Genomic DNA, 20,131 nt, shown 5'->3' on the forward strand with positions numbered 1-20,131 from the left:
TTTGAGATATTCTCTCTCTCTCTTTCTCTCTCTCTCTCTTTCTCTCTCTCTCTCTCTCTTCCTCTCCCCTATCTCCTATCTCCCTCCCTCCTCCTCCCTTTCTCCCTATCTCTCTCTCTGCCTGCCTACCTACCTACCTACGGAGTGGCTGTGAGTTTTGCCTCCCAAGGACAACTCCATCTGTCCGTCCATAACCCTGGGGGGGGGGAATTATTGATCTCCTCAGAGAGGGTCCACAACTTGGGCGTCCTCCTTGATCCATAGCTCACATTAGAGAAACATCTTTCAGCTGTGGCGAGAGGGGCGTTTGCCCAGGTTCGCCTGGTGCACCAGTTGTGGCCCTATCTGGACCAGGACTCACTGCTCACAGTCACTCATGCCCTCATCACCTCGAGGTTCGACTACTGCAATGCTCTCTATATGGGGCTACCTTTGAAAAATGTTCGGAAACTTCAGACATATGTTCATCATCCAAATCACTGGTAATGTTTTCTGTGCAGCAGGTCTACAAATTATGGCCTTTTGTACTATTTTTATAAGGTATCTGGCACATTTTTATTTGATCCCTTTACTAAAGTATTCTTTATTCTCTGTTTAAAACACATTTTGTATTATGCATCCTTCTCCATTTTTGCTGGTGGTGGGTGTTTGTTTAGCCATGTGCTTCACATACAGTTCCTGTCAAATGCCTAAAATTGAAGGCTGATCAAGTGGCATAACATTTGTTATGGAAATGATTATTAGGAAAAGTTAACAAATGATTGTGTACAGCCATCTGTGTGTGTGTGTTGATGCCCAGATTCTTATCCTGACAAACCATTCATGCACAGAACCTATAATTACATACTGGTATAAAGCAATGGTAGTATATTATGAAAACATTTCTAGCTTCATATTTTATTGGAGAAGGTTCATGTGGATGAGATTGTAAGCCTTTGCCAATATCATTGTGCCAAAGGGATTGGGATACAATTTTGATCAATCCTAGCCATATAAAGGAAGGAGGAAGCTTGCAGACGACTGGAGACTTTTCACATTAGGTGTAGTTTTATTTGTGTATTTCTTTAAAAAACTTATATTGCTACCCTTTTTATATACCACAACTCGGTTCAAGTCATAAAACAATAATAAAAATGTAAAAATTATATATAATTATAAAAATTATAAAAACCACAACGAAAGTGGTTGTATGGTGGCTATATACATTTGAGATAGATAATGGATGGATGGATGGACGGACAGACAGATGATAGACAGATAGATACAAGGATGTGTTCTAACTTATTGGTTTGCTTCCTCCCACACCAAGTGGGCATGCCACATGGGCCCGTGCACATGAACAGTGCCAAAAAATATGAACAAAAACCTACCCCCAATGAGGAAATATAAGCTTCCCTCGCTTCTTTACACAGTGATGTCACTACCGGAAGCCAAAATAATGATTGCTTCTAATGTTTTCTGAGACCATCAGTGTTACCATACAAACAAATATTGCTCCTTACTATGTTACCATGTTAGCTAAAGCCCTTTTTCTTACTTGCTGTTGTAAAAGCTTTTTCTCATTCCTGCAATTAAATTGTTTAGAATTTCATTTGTAAATCAGAACTGATAAAGAACTGTGGATTTCAGCTGTTGAAACATTACCACTCTAATTTAATTAAATAAAATCCAATGGTGTAGGGCGGGAGCAACATTGTATTCTGCTGATATAATTTGGATTTAGCTGTCTCTGTTTGATATTATTGTGAATAAAATGGACCACATCAAACTATGTGTTTCTCCCAAAACTTGGCTACTACATGTAGACAAGCAATAAATAGCTGTGGTGTAACAATTATAGTGATACATTAATTTTTGCTTTTCTCAGATTCTAATTTTTGTAAATCTGCCAGGTTAGGAACATCAACATTTAGTTTCAATTTTTTGTCACCATTAAATTTGGGAATTATTTAGTTATGTTTCTCCAAAGAGAAATATTTACATTTGTGATTTTGGTTGTTATATTCACCTTTTAACTAGTTGTAAAACAAATAATGCATTTTAACATTATTTTTGAAGGATATTAAAATGGGAGACCATGAGTTCTATTCCTCCTTTAGACCTGAAAATCAGCTGGATGACTTTGGGTCAGTCCTTCTCTTTCAGTCAGCTCACCTCATAGGGTGGTTTTTGTGGGGAAAATAGGAGGAGGAAAATGTGTTGGATATGTTAGCTGCCTTGAATTATTGATAAAAATAATAAATGCAGAATGCAAACAAACAAACCAACAAACAAATGTAATCCTTGAGTTACAATAGTCAGTTTAGTGACCATTAGTAGTTGTAATGACACTGAAAAAAAGTAACTTATGATCATTTTTCACACTTATGGCCATTGAAGCATCTCCATGGTCACATCACCAAAATTCAGACCATGGGCAATTGATTCACGATGGTTTTAGTGTCCTTGAGTCACGTGATCCCCTTTTGCTTCCTTCAAACAAGTCAATAGGGACACCAGATTCAGTCTACAGCCGTGTTACTTACTTAACAATGGCAGTGATGCACTTAACAAATGTGGGAAGAAAAGTTGTAAAACGGGACAAAACCTACTTAGTACATTTCCCCCCTAGCAACATAAATGTTGGGCTCAATTGTGGTTCTAAGTTGAGGACTACCTGCACTACATTTTTCATATGTTTCCCTGGGATGTACTGTTGAACTGGCAACCTTCTTTGAAAAATTGAAAAGGAAAAAAAAAGTGTGGATTTTGAATAAGATCACTTTCTTCTGTCTCCATTTTATGGTTGCTCCATTGTCACATTTGTCTCCTTGCAGTCCTCTAGGTCAGTGTTTCCCAACCTTGGCAACTTGAAGATATCTGGACTTCAACTCCCAGAATTCCACAGCCAGCAAATGCTGGCTGGGGAATTCTGGGAGTTGAAGTCCAGATATCTTCAAGTTGCCAAGGTTGGGAAACACTGCTCTAGGTCTACCCAGGGAACTGATATAGTGCAATAGGGGAAGGTTTTATTTTTATTTTTTTCCTTCTGGAGATTCAACTACATAACTGAGGAAGCTATATCTAGGTTACAGTTGGGTAGGTATGAACTGACATGCAATCGACCAAATCCAAAGCAAAGTATCATAAACTCTGGCAGCATTTTTTTCCCCAATGGAAGCAGTTCAAACATCTGCATTTGTAATATATGAAAAACGCATATAATAATAATAATAATAATAATAATAATAATAATAATAATAATAATAATAATTTATTAGATTTGTATGCCACCCCTCAACGAAGACTCTCATATGTAAGAAACCAGTGGTTTCTTTTGCAGTAGTATTTCTACTTAAACAGCAATTCCTTTCAACCTAGGCCCAGTTGCCAAGAAAACAAAGCTGATGAATTTCAAAAATATGCATACCTGTATATTTTTCTCTTTTAGCATTGTTTTAAAGGTCACTGTATCTGGTTAACTCCAGATATCTTGAAGCAAGATGGAAACTGGGGAGCATGGAGCAAATTTGGTTCCTGTTCCCGAACATGCGGAACGGGAGTGAAATTCCGGACACGCCAATGTGACAATCCACAGTAAGTTGAACCTAATCAAATCATTTTTATTTACTTACTTACTTACTTACTTACTTACTTACTTACTTACTTACTTACTTACTTACTTACTTATTCACTTACTTACTTATTTATTTATTAGATTTCTATGCCGCCCTTCTCAAGCAACTCAGGGCAGCTAATAACAGGAATAAATACAAAATGCAAGCAGGTAGAAATCTAATATTAAAAGTTCTAAAAATTTCCTAAAACCCCGGATATCCTAAAAAACACAGTCAGCCACATTCAGTAGTTCTTAACACTCACTGCCCCCATGCCTGCTGACAAAGATGGGTCTTCAGGGCCTTGAGAAAGGCCAGGAACGTGGGGGTGGTACGAATCTCCCGAGAGAGTTGGTTCCAAAGGGTCACAGATGCCACAGAGAAGTCTCTTCCCCTAGGCCCCGCCAGATGACATTGCTTGGTTGATGGGACCTGGAGAAGGCTGACTCTATGGGATCTGACCAGTCCTCGAGATTATGCTCTTTGATAATGGATTTTGGTTTAGATGTCTTCAATGGATTTAAAATAATGTTGTCACAACATATTTTAAAAATTTCTTGATTACGATTAAATATTAAACTAAGTTTTATTGCTCTTGCTTTTGTTTCACTGTGAATCTACTGGGAAGATAAAATAAAGGGAATATTAGGAGAGGAACGGTAGGCACACTGGTGCACTTATGCAAGCCTCTTACAGACCTTTTAGGAATGGGGTGAGATCGACAGTACACAGTCTGAGGTTAAAGTTTTGGGGGTTTGGGGAAGAAACAGCAGAGTCAAATAGAACACATCAAGCAATACTGTGGCAGACTATGTACAGTGATACCTCGTCTTACAAACACCTCTTCTTACAAATTATTTTCACCTTACAAACCCACCACCGCCGCTAGGATGCCCCGCCTCCAGACTTCCGTTGCCAGTGAAGTGCTCGTTTTTGTGATGCTGGGATTCCCCTGCTGGGTTTCCCCTGCTGGGATTCCCCTGCAGCCTCGCAAAAACACAGAAGTCCGGAGGTGGGGTTTCCCATGGAGGGGAGCCTCAGGGGAATCCCAGCAGCGCAAAAACGGGCGCTTCGGCTGGCAAAAGGGGTGAATTTTGGGCTTGCACACATTAATCGCTTTTCCATTGATTCCTATGGGAAACAATGTTTTGTCTTACAAACTTTTCACCTTAAGAACCTCATCCTGGAACCAATTAAGTTTGTAAGACAAGGTATCACTGTATTTCAGTTTCTTATTGTCATTCAATTAATTTGATGACTTTAAGGTGTGTAATTTAATAGATTTCAATCTGTTGTGCATCCTGCTTGAGAATTCTAATGAATGAAAGTAATAGTAATGCAATACATTTTATAAATGAATATTGGCTATGATTAAAGATAACCCTGCTGTTGTTTCCCCAGACACTGCCTTTTTTTTCTAATAGGCATTCTGCATCCAAATTTTTAAACTGCAGAACACTTTAAGATGCAACTTATCTATTCACTTCATATTAAAACAAAAAGAGACTTAACTGGATTTTGTCTATGTGTACGATTTCCCCTCCTAATATACGAAACATATATGTGAAAGTTTATTGCGATGTTTGACAGAAATAATGAAAAATTAAGTACTTTTATTTCCACTAAAATGTCCTCCAGATTCACACTTATTTCATGATTCGCAAGGCATTCCCACTGATTTTACTGGAAGAAACAAATTTATGCTCAATAGATTTCTTCATACTATATCTGATCACAAATTTGTCATCAATTGTTCGAAATGAACCATGAAATCATTTTATAAGTATCATGTTTTTATGTTTACTATTGAAGCCAGGGAAGATATAAGAGAAGTTTATTTTTGCCAGACTGCCCACTGCATATTCAGGGACTTAAAGGAAATCAGTACCACTTCTGGTTCTATTAAAAAAATTATTATTATTATTATTATGGATTCTTCACATAAAGTTTAAAAAAACCCTAAAAATAGCACAAAAGGCAACATGAGAAAATGCAGTGGTAAGTTAAAAAGTAATAAGTTAAATATCTGAGACATAATCTCGATAAATTACAGTAAGATTTAGGAAGATAAATTATCCATGCAATAAATGGAAATTTTGGACTTAATCTGCCAGGGAAATATCATAATCAAGGGTGGGTTCCAGATTCTCCTACTGCCAGTTCATTCAGGGATGTGCTCCGTGGGAGGGTGTACTTTGTGTGCTATGCATATGCTTTGTGTTCATGCGTGCACATGAACAGTACTAAAAAAAATGCTTCCACCAATGCACGGAAGCAAAAAAAGAAGATGGTGCCACCTATGGTGCCACTGAAAGAACCAGTTTGGGGGCATGGCAGACCTGGGTCACTGCCAGTTCCATTGATTCGGGCCACCAAGTTACTAACACTTCTATATAACCGTTGCGAACCGGTAGGAACCCATCTCTGATCATCATCACTTTGAGTGCTGCATTAAAGGTTTCATAGTTAATGTGTGCGTGTGTATTCAGGTACCGTATTTCTTCTATTCTACAAGATAATTATGAATCAAATCCAACTATTCTTAACTGAGTCATATTTAATATCTTTTAACTGCTGAAAACTGCCTTGAGTTGGGATGACTGCAATGGATACGTAACAATAGCAATAGCATTTAAACTTATATGCCGGTACCACTTCACAGTATAATAATAATAATAATAATAATAATAATAATAATAATAATAATAATAATAATAATAATAATTTATTAGATTTGTATGCTACCCCTCTCCGAAGACTCGGGGTGGCTCATAACAATAATAAAAACAATATTATAGTAGAACAAATCTAATATTAAAAAACATATAAAACCCTATCATATTTAAAAAACCAAACAACAGATTCATACCAAACATAAAACAAAATATAAAAGAGCCTGGGGGAAAGGTGTCTCAACTCCCCCATGCCTGACGGTATAAGTAAGTCTTGAGTAGTTTACGAAAGACAGGGAGGGTGGGAGCAATTCTAATCTCCGGGGGGAGTTGATTCCAGAGGGCCGGGGCCACCACAGAGAAGGCTCTTCCCCTGGGGCCCGCCAAATGACATTGTTTTGTCGACGGGACCCGGAGAAGGCCAACTCTGTAGGACCTTCGGACTGTAGCCCTCTTTAAGTGTTTTACAGTCAGCATATTTCCCCCAACAATCTGGGTCCTCATTTTACTAACATTGGAAGGATGCAAGGCTGAGTCAACCTGGAGCATGTCAGGATCAAACTCCTGGCTATGGGCAGAGTCAACCTGCACTACATAGTTAAGAAATAAACTTTTCCTCTTTTTGTTTGCTTGATTCCTCACATTCCCACTGAAAAGTCCCTTCTGTCTACTCCCAAAATTTCCAGTGTATTGTGTAGAAATTGCAGAAGGGAAAGGATAGTTTTTTAAAAAAAATATTTTGTCAAGCATGTATTATATAAGATATAGGTATAAACATGGTAATTAATTCATGAAATGAATACGATTAAAAGGAGAGATTAGGACAAGGCACATTGGTTCGCTTATCCTCATCCCAGCTTGGCTTGCAGGATCTCTTTCTTAAGCATACAATCTACATTGTGTCTCACCCACAACTATTCCAGCATTTATATAGTGCAGTGTTTCCCAACCTTGGCAACTTGAAGATATCTGGACTTCAACTCCCAGAATTCCCCAGCCAGCATTCGCTGGCTGGGGAATTCTGGGAGTTGAAGTCCAAATATCTTCAAGTTGCCAAGGTTGGGAAACACTGATATAGTGCATGCTCAGTGTTTCATATCCATCCATATATCCGATTAGGTCATATTGCAGATATTGAGACTAAGAGTATGCAACTGTGCCATCCTACCTCATATATATTCAGATTTTGGAAACCATTAGAAATTAATCTTGGAAATGAACAATAAATAAGTACAGATAGTCCTTGACTTACAACACTTTTAGTGCCTGTTTGAAGTTACAATGGAACTGAAAAAAGTGACTGATTTTTCTCACTTGTGATCATTGCAGCATTCCCATGGTCCTGTGATTTACATTCAGATGCTTGACAACTGATTCACATTTATGACGGTTGCCTGTCCTGGGATCTTGTGATTCCCCTCTTGCAACCTTTTGACGGGAAACCAAATTCACTTAACAATCGTGCTACTAATTCAGTGATTCACTTAACAAATGTGGAAATTAAAAAATCGTAAAATGGGCAAAACTCACCTAACAAATCTCTCACTCAGCAACATAAATTTTGGGCTCAATTATGATTATAAATTGAGGACTGCCTATAATAAAGAATCTGTGCCGTTCCGGATATTGTTGGATTGCAGTTCTTTAAATTCTTGAAGTTTTCTGAGCGGAGTTCATGGGACTTTAAATCCAATATTTGGAGAGATCCAATAAAATGCAACTGTCTATTTTGTGCCAATATCTCATGGGTTGCCACAAAGAAGAAGGAGTCAACCTATTCTCCAAAGCACTTGAGGGTAGTACAAGAAGCAATGGGTGGAAACTAAACAAGGAGAGAAGTAACTTAGAACTAAGGAGAAATTTCCTGACAAAACAATTAATCAATGGAACTGCTTGCCTCCAGAAGTTGTAAATGCTCCAACACTGAAAGTTTTAAAGAAGATTTGTCTGGAGTAGTATAGGGTTTCCTGCCTAAGCAGGGGGTTGGACTAGAAGACCTCCAAGATCCCTTCCAACTCTGTTGTTGTTGTTGTTGTTGTTGTTGTTATTATTGATATTATTATTATTATTATATCATTGTTCTAGAATCATTCATTAGTATCACTTCTTCTTTTCCCTAGCCCTGCTAATGGAGGCCGCACATGTTTTGGGCCAAGCTATGAGTTCCAGCTATGCAATAACGAAGATTGTCCTGATGATGATGAAGACTTCAGGGAGGAGCAGTGCAGGCACTGGGATCCTGTTTTTGAATATCAGAATAGGAAGCATCACTGGCTTCCATATGAGCATACTGATGGTTCGCACGATTTGTCTTTTTCATTTCATTATTAGCAGAGCAGTGCAGTTTCAAAAACTGAAATGTCCTGTATTGAGAAATACTGCCATTCGTTAGCATTCACCCTCAGATCAGGAGTGGGCAACTAGGTCCCCTTTATAATCTATGGACTTCAATTCCCAGAATTCCTGAGCCAGCCATGCTGTCTTGGGAATTCTGGGAGTGAAAAGCCACAGATGGCAAAGGGGCCATAATTGCTCATCCCCACTGTCATGTGCTTCTAATTTCTCTTCAGAGGAGATCATTTTTTCAGACAGATGAGTATGCACTTCCTAGTGGGAATTATATAGGCTGCAGCATCACTCAGTTTATCCATTGTATTTTATTTGAATTAATGTATATATTATGCATGATTGACTGTAATAGCAAATAAAACCTTTTTATAGAATTGTATTTTAAGATGGCAGAATCGTTGTGCCTCACTTCATGCCATGCAAGGATATTCAGTTCCCAGATCTATCCTCAAGATGGCTTTGTGATTCTGCTAACTAGGAACTCTGACATAGAAGCTACACTGGTGAGAATGAAACTACAAATGTCCCGTATTTGTAGTATAATTCCAATTTCTAGAATATGGCTTTACTTTTTTCTGTTTGGACAAGTTGCTTAGCATTTTTGACTTCACCACAAAACTTCCAATGAATCAATGTTTACAAAATTATCTAATGAGAGGATAAATTACCCAAATATTTTCCTTTACAGCTAAAGAAAGGTGCCACCTCTACTGCGAGTCCAAGGAAACGAATGATGTGGTATATATGAAAAGATGGGTACATGATGGAACACGGTGTTCCTATAAGGATTTGCACAGTGTCTGCATGCGAGGAGAATGCCTGGTAGGTTATATATGTTTCAGGAATTCCTTTTTGCATTTTTATATCTGTAAGAGTAATATTAAAATTATAATGAGCTGTGGTGGCGCAGTAGTTAGAATGCAATATTGCAGGCTAATTCTGCTAACCGCAAACTGCCCGCAGTTCAGCAGTTTGCTTCACGGCACCTCAGCCTTCTATCCTTCTGAAGTCGATAAAAGGAGGACTCAAATTGTTGGGGGCATTATGCTGATACCGTAAACCTCTTAGGGAGGGCTGTAAAACACTGTGAAGCAGTTTATAAATCTAAGTGCTATTGCTATTGCTTTATATAACGGGTTAGATTTTCCCCCTACCCTGACTAATTTATATAAAGATTCTATAACTACAAAAATGATATTGAAATATGATTTTTTTTAAAAAATCAGATGTGTAGTACTTTATTATTTTATTGGAAGTGGCAGAATATTTTTCAAATCATAGTATTTACTAATAGTGAACTTAATCCTCAGGAGGGGATTGCAATATGTGAAAACAACGATTTAAAAAGGAAGTATTTCTTGAACTACAGCCATTTTTAAAGGGGAAAAAGTCATTTACACGGAGAGAAAATTCTCCAAAGAATCCGCCCCAAAATAGCTGTGCTCCACAACTGTAGAATGCTTCAAAGGTTAGAGAGTCAAGGTGTCAGGAAATGAAATTATGTCGTTAGAGACACATTGCCGCCTCGAGTCTGCAGAGAGGGGCGGCATACAAATCTAAATAATAAATAAATAATAAATAAATTGCTGTGTTGTAGAGGTGGGTTTCAACAGGTTCTGACTAGTTCTGGAGAATTGGTAGCAGAAATTTTGAGTAATTTGGAGAACCGGTAAATAGTACCTTTGACTGGTCCTACCCCTATCTATTCTCTGCCTCTTGAGTCCCAGCTGATCAGGAGGAAACAGAGATTAAACAGTAACCTTCTCCTGGAGTGGAGAGGGAATGGAGTTTTACAGTAGCCTTCCCCTCCCACGCTCACCAAGCCACACAGAATTAGTAGTAAATTCTTTTGAATCCCACCACTGCTATGTTATGAATGTGTTACTTAGTTTAGGATTGCTCTTGAGCATGCTTCTACATATGTTTCTGTTAACATAGATTCACATAGATTCAGTCAACTAGACTATTTTTATTTATTTATTTATTCATTCATTTGTCCAATACACAAATACATAGGAAGAGAATAGACATGTAGTAATATATATAAAGATAAATGTAAAAATAGAGGAGAAGATTTATGAAAGAAAGAAAATATATATGATATATGATATATGAGATAAAGGAAAGACAATTGGACAGGGGATGAAAGGCAAACTAGTGCACTTATGCACGCCCCTTACTGACCTCTTAGGAACTTGGAGAGGTCAATCATGGATAGTCTAAGGGAGAAATGTTGGGGGTTAGGGGTTGACACTATTGAGTCCGGTAATGAGTTCCACAATCCTTAAACTCTTCTTTTAAAACTCATATTTTAGTACCTAGTGCATGTTGGAATAACAATAGCACTTAGATTTATATACCGCTTCACAGTGCTTTACAGCCATCTCTACGTGGTTTACAGAGTCAGTATATTTCCCTCCAACAATTTGAGTCCTCATTTTATCCACGTCAGAAGGATGGAAGGCTGAGTCAACCTTGAACCTGGTGAGGTTTGAACAGCCAAATTACAAGCAGTTGGCAGTCAGCAGAAGTAGCCTACTGTACTGCATTCTAACCCCTGCACCACCATGGCTCTTATAAAATTATGGAATGTTCCATAAGAACAGTATTTAGAAAGAATATATGTTAGCTAATGAATTGTTCACATCTTCCAGTGGTAATTTCAGCCACCACATACATGATTTTTGGGAGGGGGGGTAGCTTTATCTATATAACCCAAGAGAAGTGACCATGATATAGATAAAGATAGATATTTATTGTTTGCCGTGTGATACAATAATTCTAGATACACTTGGATACAATTTTCAGCAATTTTTAATGAAAACCATACCTATCATTCAGTTTTCAAGTTATCTGTTTTAAATAAACCTTGTATTCGGCTCATTTCAGTGATATGTAACTTACTGAAGTGTGATGTCTTTAAATTGAGAGAGAAAAAGAGAAACATATGGGAGTTTCTTGGTGTTATTTTGTCAGAGATTATAGATAAACACTAGGCTTATGATTTTCACTATTTAAAATAGATGTGGGGAGAAACATAAAATATCTAAACTGAAGAGAGTTCTTCTGTTCTTGAAATAAGGCCCCATGGGATGACCAATATATTATTTCAGGAACATGCTTATATTTTAGTTCTGAATATCATACTTAAATATCCTGATCTAGTTATCTTTCAAAACAAAAAAAAGACTCTTACAAAAAAAACAAATGGATTTTTTTCTTGGTTTCAGAAAGTCGGCTGTGACAAAGTAATAGGCTCATCAAAGCAAGAAGATAAATGTGGTGTGTGTGGTGGAGACAACACCCATTGCAAAGTGGTGAAAGGAACATTCTCCAAGGCACCCAAGAAACAAGGTTGTTCTTATTTAAATATAATATCCTTGCCCCAGAAAAGTATGTGTTTAATTTTAAAGAAGTTCAAGAATTTCAGCATATTTCCTATGCTGCATCAAAGGCTGCTCTGGAATTGTTCTGTCGGGCTCTCTGACAGGAGCCTCCCGAAAATTCAAGGATACAAATTTCAGACACGCACACATTTGAAAATTCAAAACAATGTTCTTTATCACAAAAGTCAAAATAAACTAAGCACTCTTTTTGTATTGTAAAGAGCACTCTTCCCAAAACAACCAGATAGTCTGTACAATTTCCCTTAAGCAGTCATTAAATACTTAGCCAGCAGCTGTGGAGTAACTTATTTTATTAATAGAGTTGAAAGGGACCGTTAGGTCATCGAGTCCAACCCCTTCTTCTTCCAATGAAGGGAAACACGCTGCTCTGCTTTGGTTTCAAAGGCATGAAAAAGCAACAAAGTCCAGGATACAAGATTCCTGACGAAACTGCAACAGATATTCTTCCACAATGGGCAAACCCGGCTGCTGCTATTTATAGCAGCAGCCCTAATTACTGGAGCCCCACCCAAACACAGGTGGCCTTCCTTATTTCCTGTAATATGTTCTTACTTGGTCTCTTCTATGCATAATTCTCCGTTTGCATGGGTCCAACATGTCATCATCTGAAGCTATAGAAGATAAGGAAGATTGACTGCCTTGGCTGTGTGCCAAGCCTTCCTCTGCCAAGTCACTCCCACCTTCTTCTTCGTCCGAGGAACCTAAACTCTGATCTGATTCGGTCAGCAAGAACACAGGCCTGTGACATGTTGAATTTTCCCCTGCATCCACCTCCCCATTCCCTGGGACAGGAGCTGGGCCAGAGCCAACCACAACAGGAATAAGTTCTGATGGAAATATTTTTTCTTAAGTAAAATCAATATAAAAAGAACAGCCTAATTTATGTGTCTGAGACATGTTGTTGTCAGTGGTGGGTTTCACTTACCTTTGCTACCAGTTTGGGAACATGAGTGCACGCACACCAAGTGTGTGTGCGATGCTTTTGCACATGTGCTGAAGCTTCATGATTATGTTCAGCCTCCTGCTGCCACTGCTACTGGTTTGCTCGAATTGGGCCAAACAGGTAGGAACCCATTAGTGGTTGTCATGTAATAAAGTCTTGGTCTACTCAAGCCATTAAAAACAGAATCCTATGTAAGTCTGCTCAGAAAGAGTCTTTTGAATCTGACTCCCCAAAAGTGAGTTTCAGACAATAGCCTCAATTTAATGCAGACACCGACATCTGTATCTTCATATACATTTCTCAACACCTTTGAGGAGCATCTATCAACTGTCCCACTACCAACTCAAAACAAAGAAAAATCCATAACACCACCACCCCCAAACTGGGGGAAATAAATATTTTCAGACCTACTTATGTATCTTTGTCCCTTTTCAAGTCTGCTGTCCTTCCATTCTGACCACTGTTACAACTCTTTAAATGACGTCTTAAAGGAAAGCAAATCAGCACTGCATTCAGACCACCATTGGCCCCTGCTGAAATACTTCTCTGTCTTGATAGCTCATCCTTAAAACCAGAGTGTTGGATATATTCAGACTTTCTGCTTTCTTGATTGGTTCATTCTAAACTAGGTTATTGTCAGACTTGCAAAATCTTTCCATTTCACATTATGTCTATTTGTCAGGGAGGGCAAAAAAAAAAATCTTGTCAAAAAGTTGAGTCCTTCAACTTGGACAACAGCCAAAAGACAGAATGGAACAAATAAGCTGAGATCAATGCATAAAATGTTCTTCTCTCTAAAAGAAAAAATGGCAGTTTTCCTTCCCCTATCCAACCTTGCATGTTTAGGAATAAAGCGGATAGTGAGCCTTTAAACTAGATGAAAGGACTAAGATTGTGCAGTGATCTTGATTCAAAAAGGCAAAGTTAATTGGGAGCAAGCAGAGATGTGCACACCACAGCTTTTGGTTCCTTGTTGTCTTTAAAGAGTTGCCAACAGATGTAATGTGGACATCACTGTGTACTCTGAATTACCTATCTCTTTTGAGTCTGGTTCAAATGCTGCTGTATTTATAACCATTACTTTGTTTCCCACTTTTATTCTTCCAGGAATGCAAGATGATTTCTATCGAGCTACTCCATTTTATTTTTACAAAAGCCTTATGCCTAGGTTGGAATGAATTGTATGTGATGCATTTGCACCCTATCTCTCTCTATTCTCTTGTTTAGTTTCTCTACATCTTCAGTTTGCCATGTTTTACAAAGAGGAGATGGGGGAAACCAGATATCACAGGAAATAAAGTCATTTTATTTAATTGATTGAAATTTCTCAACAATAAATATGGAACATCACTTCTATGTTTTTAGAGCTCCTTTAAACTCTGTGCTATTAGGCTGCAGAGTAAAAATGACACAGCAACAGGGGGTTAAGGGGTTTTTAAAGGAGTTCCAGGATGATCAGGGTTCAGGGAGCTAATCCTATTGGTTGAAGAGCTGTAAATGTTTAGCTACAAATATAGGCTATTGATACACTGAGCCATGGTGACACAGTAGTTAGAATATAGTATTGTAGGCTAACTCTGCCCACTGCCAGGAGTTTGATATTGCAGACAATATGCAGACTCTGTAAATCACTTAGAGAAGGCTGTAAAGCACTATGAAGCAGAATATTTATTTAAAGCTACTGCTATTGCTACAAATATCTAAAAAAGCAGTCATTTGGAAATGTGCTGAAACTGTCTCTAGGATAAAGATCAGTTGGCTGAAATAAGGCTGCATATTAGAAATTTCCTGATAGTAAAAGTCATAAAGCCACAAGTAGTGGGTTTCCCCATGCTGCAGGTTTTCAAGTGGAGTCTGCATCAAATTGCTTTCGGAGACTTCAGGTGATACAAAATGCAGCCAGGCGAGCAGTCATGGGCCTTCCAATACGCCCATGTTTCGCAAGCACTCTGCGACTGCATTGGCTGCCAATTGGCCTCTGAATGCAATTTGGTTATGTGTTGGTTATGACTTATAAAGCCCTACATGGCTTTGGACCAGATTACTTACAGGACCATCTCACATATCCCCGCAGCCGGTTAAGTCCCACAGAGTTGGCCTTCTCCAGGTCCCGTCAGCAAACAATGTTGCCTGGCGGGGCATATGGGGAGAATCTTCTCTTCAGTGGCCCCAACCCTATGTAACCAACTCCCTCCAGAGATTTGTACTGCCTCCACCCTCCCTGCCTTCTGTAAGGCTTTAAAGACCCACCTTTGCCAACAGGCTTGGGGCCACTAAGTTTAACATCTAGCCCCGGGCAATAAATGAACTTATATGCATGATTAGATGAATGTGAATGACTCATTTTTAAGAAATTAGGATTTTATCAATTGGGGTTTTAGGATGTTTTTAGTTATATTTCTAGATGTTGTATTTCTTTCCTTGATGTTAGCCGCCCTGAGGGCAGCATAGAAATCAAATCAATAGATCCATAGATCCATAGATAGATAGATAGATAGATAGATAGATAGATAGATAGATAGATAGATAGATAGATAGATAGATAGACAGACAGACAGACAGACAGACAGACAGACAGACAGACAGATAAATAAAGTAAGTAAGTAAGTAAGTAAGTAAGTAAGTAAGTAAGTAAGTAAGTAAGTAAGTAAGTAAGTAAGTTGTCAAAGATGATATATAGTAGATCCTAGCATTGAACAACAGAAAAGACTAGATTTATCTGAAAAGTCCCTTTTAAATTTTATTCTTTATGTTTTAATTTTAAGAGTATGTTATGATTTTAAAATGCCGTAAACTCAAATGAACACACCTGGGTTTGAGAAGAAGCATCTATATTCATTAGAAAAGAAACAAAAGGTGGCTTAGAACTCACAAGTTAAAACGGGAAAATTTCTTCATGGCTATAGGTTACCTGGAATATTTGTAGGGAAGATTGAGAAAATCTTCTCAGTGGACAACATGATGTGCAAAGAACAATAACAACTATATGAAACCAGTTTTAGAGCAAAGATTGCTCATGTTTATCTATTTTCTGATAGTAAACTATGCTACCAATCTTTGGCAATTATGGTTTAAGTCAATTCTGCAGCTGAAAAAATGTTTTTAAAAAGGAGTTAAATAGCATCTAGTATAAAGTAATAGTAACAGCAAATATTCATGATTTTTTTTATTTTGCTTGTAAAAGTTATTGTTAATAGTTTTGATGCTTTCTTGCAGGGTATCTCAAAATGTTTGACATTCCAGCTGGTGCTAGGCATTTACTTATACAAGAATCTGATGCTACTGTTCATCATCTTGGTATGTATCATATTGCATCTTAGTCAGCATTTGCTCATGAATATGCTTTTCATGACTAGTTGAAATACTATTCTGGTTACAAAATATATTTTAATTGAATCATGGAACCTGTTTGTAGAAATAAAATAGCTCCAATGCAACGATATAGAAGCTGGGCAGAGCAATTTTAATCAGTTTTACGGTTGCAAACCAAACTAGTAGCAAATATGGGTAGCTCCATGTTTGCATGTTACGTTAATTGCTGGAATTCTTTGAGGTGTTTGGGTTTTGCAGTGAAATTGGTCCAAACAGTTCAAAACTCATGCTTGGAGAACTCCAGTATACAATATTTTACATTGTATTCTCTTAATCAAAGCAATCTAGAAATGTATTTGCTTCCAGCCAGATCCTTTTTTTGTTGTAGAAATGGTGGTGAGATAAATTCTGTTGTATAGAGAGGAATTTATAGAAACAAAATCTCTACACAAATACGCCATACTAAGTAATTTACTCCCTGCTCTTTAAAATAATATGTTTAGCTTTCTTAGAACCTGGTTTTGAAATAATAAATACCCAGGATCACTGGGAGTCAGGCATCAAACTAACTAACTAAAGAAGTTGTTTGTCCTTTCCACTCAATATAATTGTGCAAACAATGTTTGCCACAGAGCCCACATTTCCTATGCATCAGATTCACCAGATGTGTTTTGCTTATATCTCCAGCATCTATTTGCTTAGTCCTTCTTTCTAGTTCTAAGCCAGCTGCAGCAAGAACATTCAATCAAGCAAAGTTTCAATAACAATTTAAGCTCTCAATCTTTACAGCTCAGTGGATCAATAAAAGGCATTGTCTTGTAGGCTGTAATTAATTAGAAGCAAATTCATGTCCACTGACCTAGTAACTTTTCTATGAATCATCCAAGCTTTGTTTTAAGAGGTATGCTTCATGAATTGCTGTTCTCTGCAGCTGACTGGGATTAATAATGTTCATTGCACAGACATACTCCTTACGTTAGGCAAACCATTTCTGAAAAACCATGAGCAAGATGTAAACCTTCTGTTTTTGTAAACCTGATTAACATATGGATGCTGACAACACAAATGAATCTTGAAGCAGTTAGGAAAGAGAGCAGTAAGTGTACGAGGCTGTCATGTCTGGCTATTATTTTGAAAGAGAAAATGTTCTGCGCATGTAGAAGTGGGCCAGCAAATTTAGCTGTGACAAGCAGAGAGATATAAAGAATGCTGCTGAGTTGCATATGAAAAGAGGGGGAATCGTGTAAAATTCTCATGTTCAAAGAAGCCTGGTACAATGAAATCACCTTTCATGGAGAAAAGATTTCTCATATTTAATATAAGTGGGTTTTGGTCATTGACTCTATTTGAGGATTTCTGTCTTTCAAATTAAACTATTTCCCTTTTTTCTTTTAAATCGGCCAATAATGAAGCCTACAAATTTGGACCCATACAGCTGCAATCAATATGTTATACATTATCAGAGAATAGCCAATTTGAAGCTCATTAAACTGCAGTTTGGAGGAGGTGGAAGAATCTGCCATGTTTCAAGAAATATAACAAGCCTTAGGTACAAATAGTACAACAAGCCTTGTACTATTGTCTAAGGTGAATTATAATATAATTCATAGTCTACTACATTTAGAATCACATAGTACACTATGTCAGGCCAAAGCCATCATTTGAAGTTAGTGAGTAGGATCATGGGTAGTCTGGGAGGGGTGGTTGCATGAGAGGGAAAGTTACTAGCTACAACAAATTCCTTTCTTAGATCCAAGGTCATCCTTTCTTCTGCACCGGCAGATGTACAAAGGAGGTCATTGGAATTCCTGCAACTAGACTGGTCCACGTGACAAACCTATGGGTGTGGGGATGAGGAATGATCCTGGGTGGGGCATTGAAAGGAAGTTAGTATAGATATGGCTACGGTGTAACCAACATGGCTCTGTTTGTTCTGCCGGCGTGTCCCAACCGCCTATAATTACAGGGTAATTAGTTCAAAAAGACACACACCACATGATAGAAGGAAAACCAAAAGTCTTTATCATCAAAAAAGCAGAAAAAACTCCCTTTTTAAATGTCAAAGGGATTTTCTGGTACACACAAGGCACAGGTTAAATGCAATCCAATTTCTCACCCAGTAACTGGAAAATTGAGTCCAATTCCAAAGTCCAGAAAGTCCACCCATGGTCTTGAACAGGGAAACAGCAAAACCATGATCTTGACGAAACTATGAATCAGATAAACTTCCACAAGGCTAAACCAGCACGCTGTTCTTTTTATCTGTAGCACTAATTGTTATGTCCGGGAGTACCAACGACAGGAGATGCCTAGAGAGGCTCCATACAGGAAGTGTTATGAGAACAGGAAAGGGCACCGGGAGAGGGGCGGTAACCTAGCAACCGGAGAAAATAAGGGACAATCATTGGTTCGTTCCTCAGCCAGCTGGTAGTTAAATAGGGAAACCCCGAGGAGGTTTGACAGTTGAATACTGACTGTTGTATTAACGTTATGTTTATGTTGGAATAAAGCAATTCAAGCAAAGCCGCAATTACGTGTCCGAATCTGTACAAAGCCACTTCACTAATTACAGCAGCCCCACCCAACCACAGGTGGCCTCACTTATCTCCTGTAATAATCCTTCAGTTGTTCTCTCCTATGCATCACTCTACGCATATGTGGGTCCGTCATAAGTTCTTGTTCAGAATCCAGGGATGATAAGGATGATTGATCTCCTCCTGGGCTGTCTGTCAAACTCCCCTCTTCCCTGCTACTCACGCTTCCTTCGTCAGAGGGGCCTTCGTCGGGAGATTCTATTGGGAGCAAAACAGACCTGTAGTATGTGGATGTTTCCCCCACATCCACCTCCACATTCCTTGGGGCAGGAGCTGGGCCAGAGCCAACCATCTTTCATTTTTCCAAAACTCTTGGTAGGAGATTGGGAACTACAGTTGCTCTTTTCTCAAGGCAGAAAAGAAGGAATGCAAACAATTTCTGACTATAGAACAGAGTCTTCAAACTTGGCAACTTTAAGACTTGTGGACTTCAACTTCTAGAATTCCACAAGTCCACAAATCTTAAAAGTTGTCAAGTTTGGGGTCCCTTGCTATAGAAACTTGGATACAGCCTTAGAAATGGAGGATTCTCAGTTTTGTCATAGATAAGAAAGAAAGGTTAGAAACATAGAAACATAGAAGACTGACGGCAGAAAAAGACCTCATGGTCCATCTAGTCTGCCCTTTTACTATTTCCTGTATTTTATCTTACAATGGAGATATGTTTATCCCAGGCATGTTTAAATTAAGTTACTGTGGATTTCCCAACCACGTCTGCTGGAAGTTTGTTCCAAGGATCTACTACTCTTTTAGTAAAATAATATTTTCTCATGTTGCCTTTTATCTTTCCCCCAACTAACTACAGATTGTGTCCCCTTGTTCTTGTGTTCACTTTCCTGTTAAAAACACTTCCCTCCTGAACCCTATTTAACCCTTTAACATATTTAAATGTTTCGATCATGTCCCCCCTTTTCCTTCTGTCTTCCAGACTATACAGATTGAGTTCATTCAGTCTTTCCTGATACGTTTTATACTTAAGACCTTCCACCATTCTTGTAGCCCGTCTTTGGACCCGTTCAATTTTGTTGAACGTTCAATTTTGTTTCTCAATTTTTTTAAAATTTTGGAATGGGGTTGGTGGTTACATAGAATATTTTGGTTGCTTTTTAGCAAATTTTATTTTGTTAATATTAAAATGTTTATAGAAACTTTCCTGGTGATACTTTTTGATGAATTATCCAAGTAAAGTAAATAAAGCAAGCATAACTTCTGTGACTTCTAGTTTCTTTACTTGCTGGAGGGGGGGGGTGAGAAGGAA

At 38.1% G+C, this 20,131-nt stretch overlaps 1 protein-coding gene across 2 annotated transcripts in view; it reads left to right on the forward strand.

The window, feature by feature from the left end:
* Positions 1-20,131, forward strand: part of ADAMTS2 (ADAM metallopeptidase with thrombospondin type 1 motif 2) — a 314,797-nt gene that overhangs the window by 268,104 nt on the left and 26,562 nt on the right. For both annotated transcript variants that reach the window (XM_070739160.1, XM_070739161.1), the window contains exons 11-15: positions 3,431-3,576; positions 8,389-8,564; positions 9,306-9,439; positions 11,848-11,971; positions 16,184-16,264. In XM_070739160.1, coding sequence (XP_070595261.1) covers positions 3,431-3,576; positions 8,389-8,564; positions 9,306-9,439; positions 11,848-11,971; positions 16,184-16,264 — 661 coding nt within the window. The remainder of the gene's footprint in view (positions 1-3,430; positions 3,577-8,388; positions 8,565-9,305; positions 9,440-11,847; positions 11,972-16,183; positions 16,265-20,131) is intronic.

This window comes from Erythrolamprus reginae, chromosome 2, assembly GCF_031021105.1.
Source record: "Erythrolamprus reginae isolate rEryReg1 chromosome 2, rEryReg1.hap1, whole genome shotgun sequence".
Taxonomy (NCBI): Eukaryota; Metazoa; Chordata; class Lepidosauria; order Squamata; family Dipsadidae; genus Erythrolamprus; species Erythrolamprus reginae.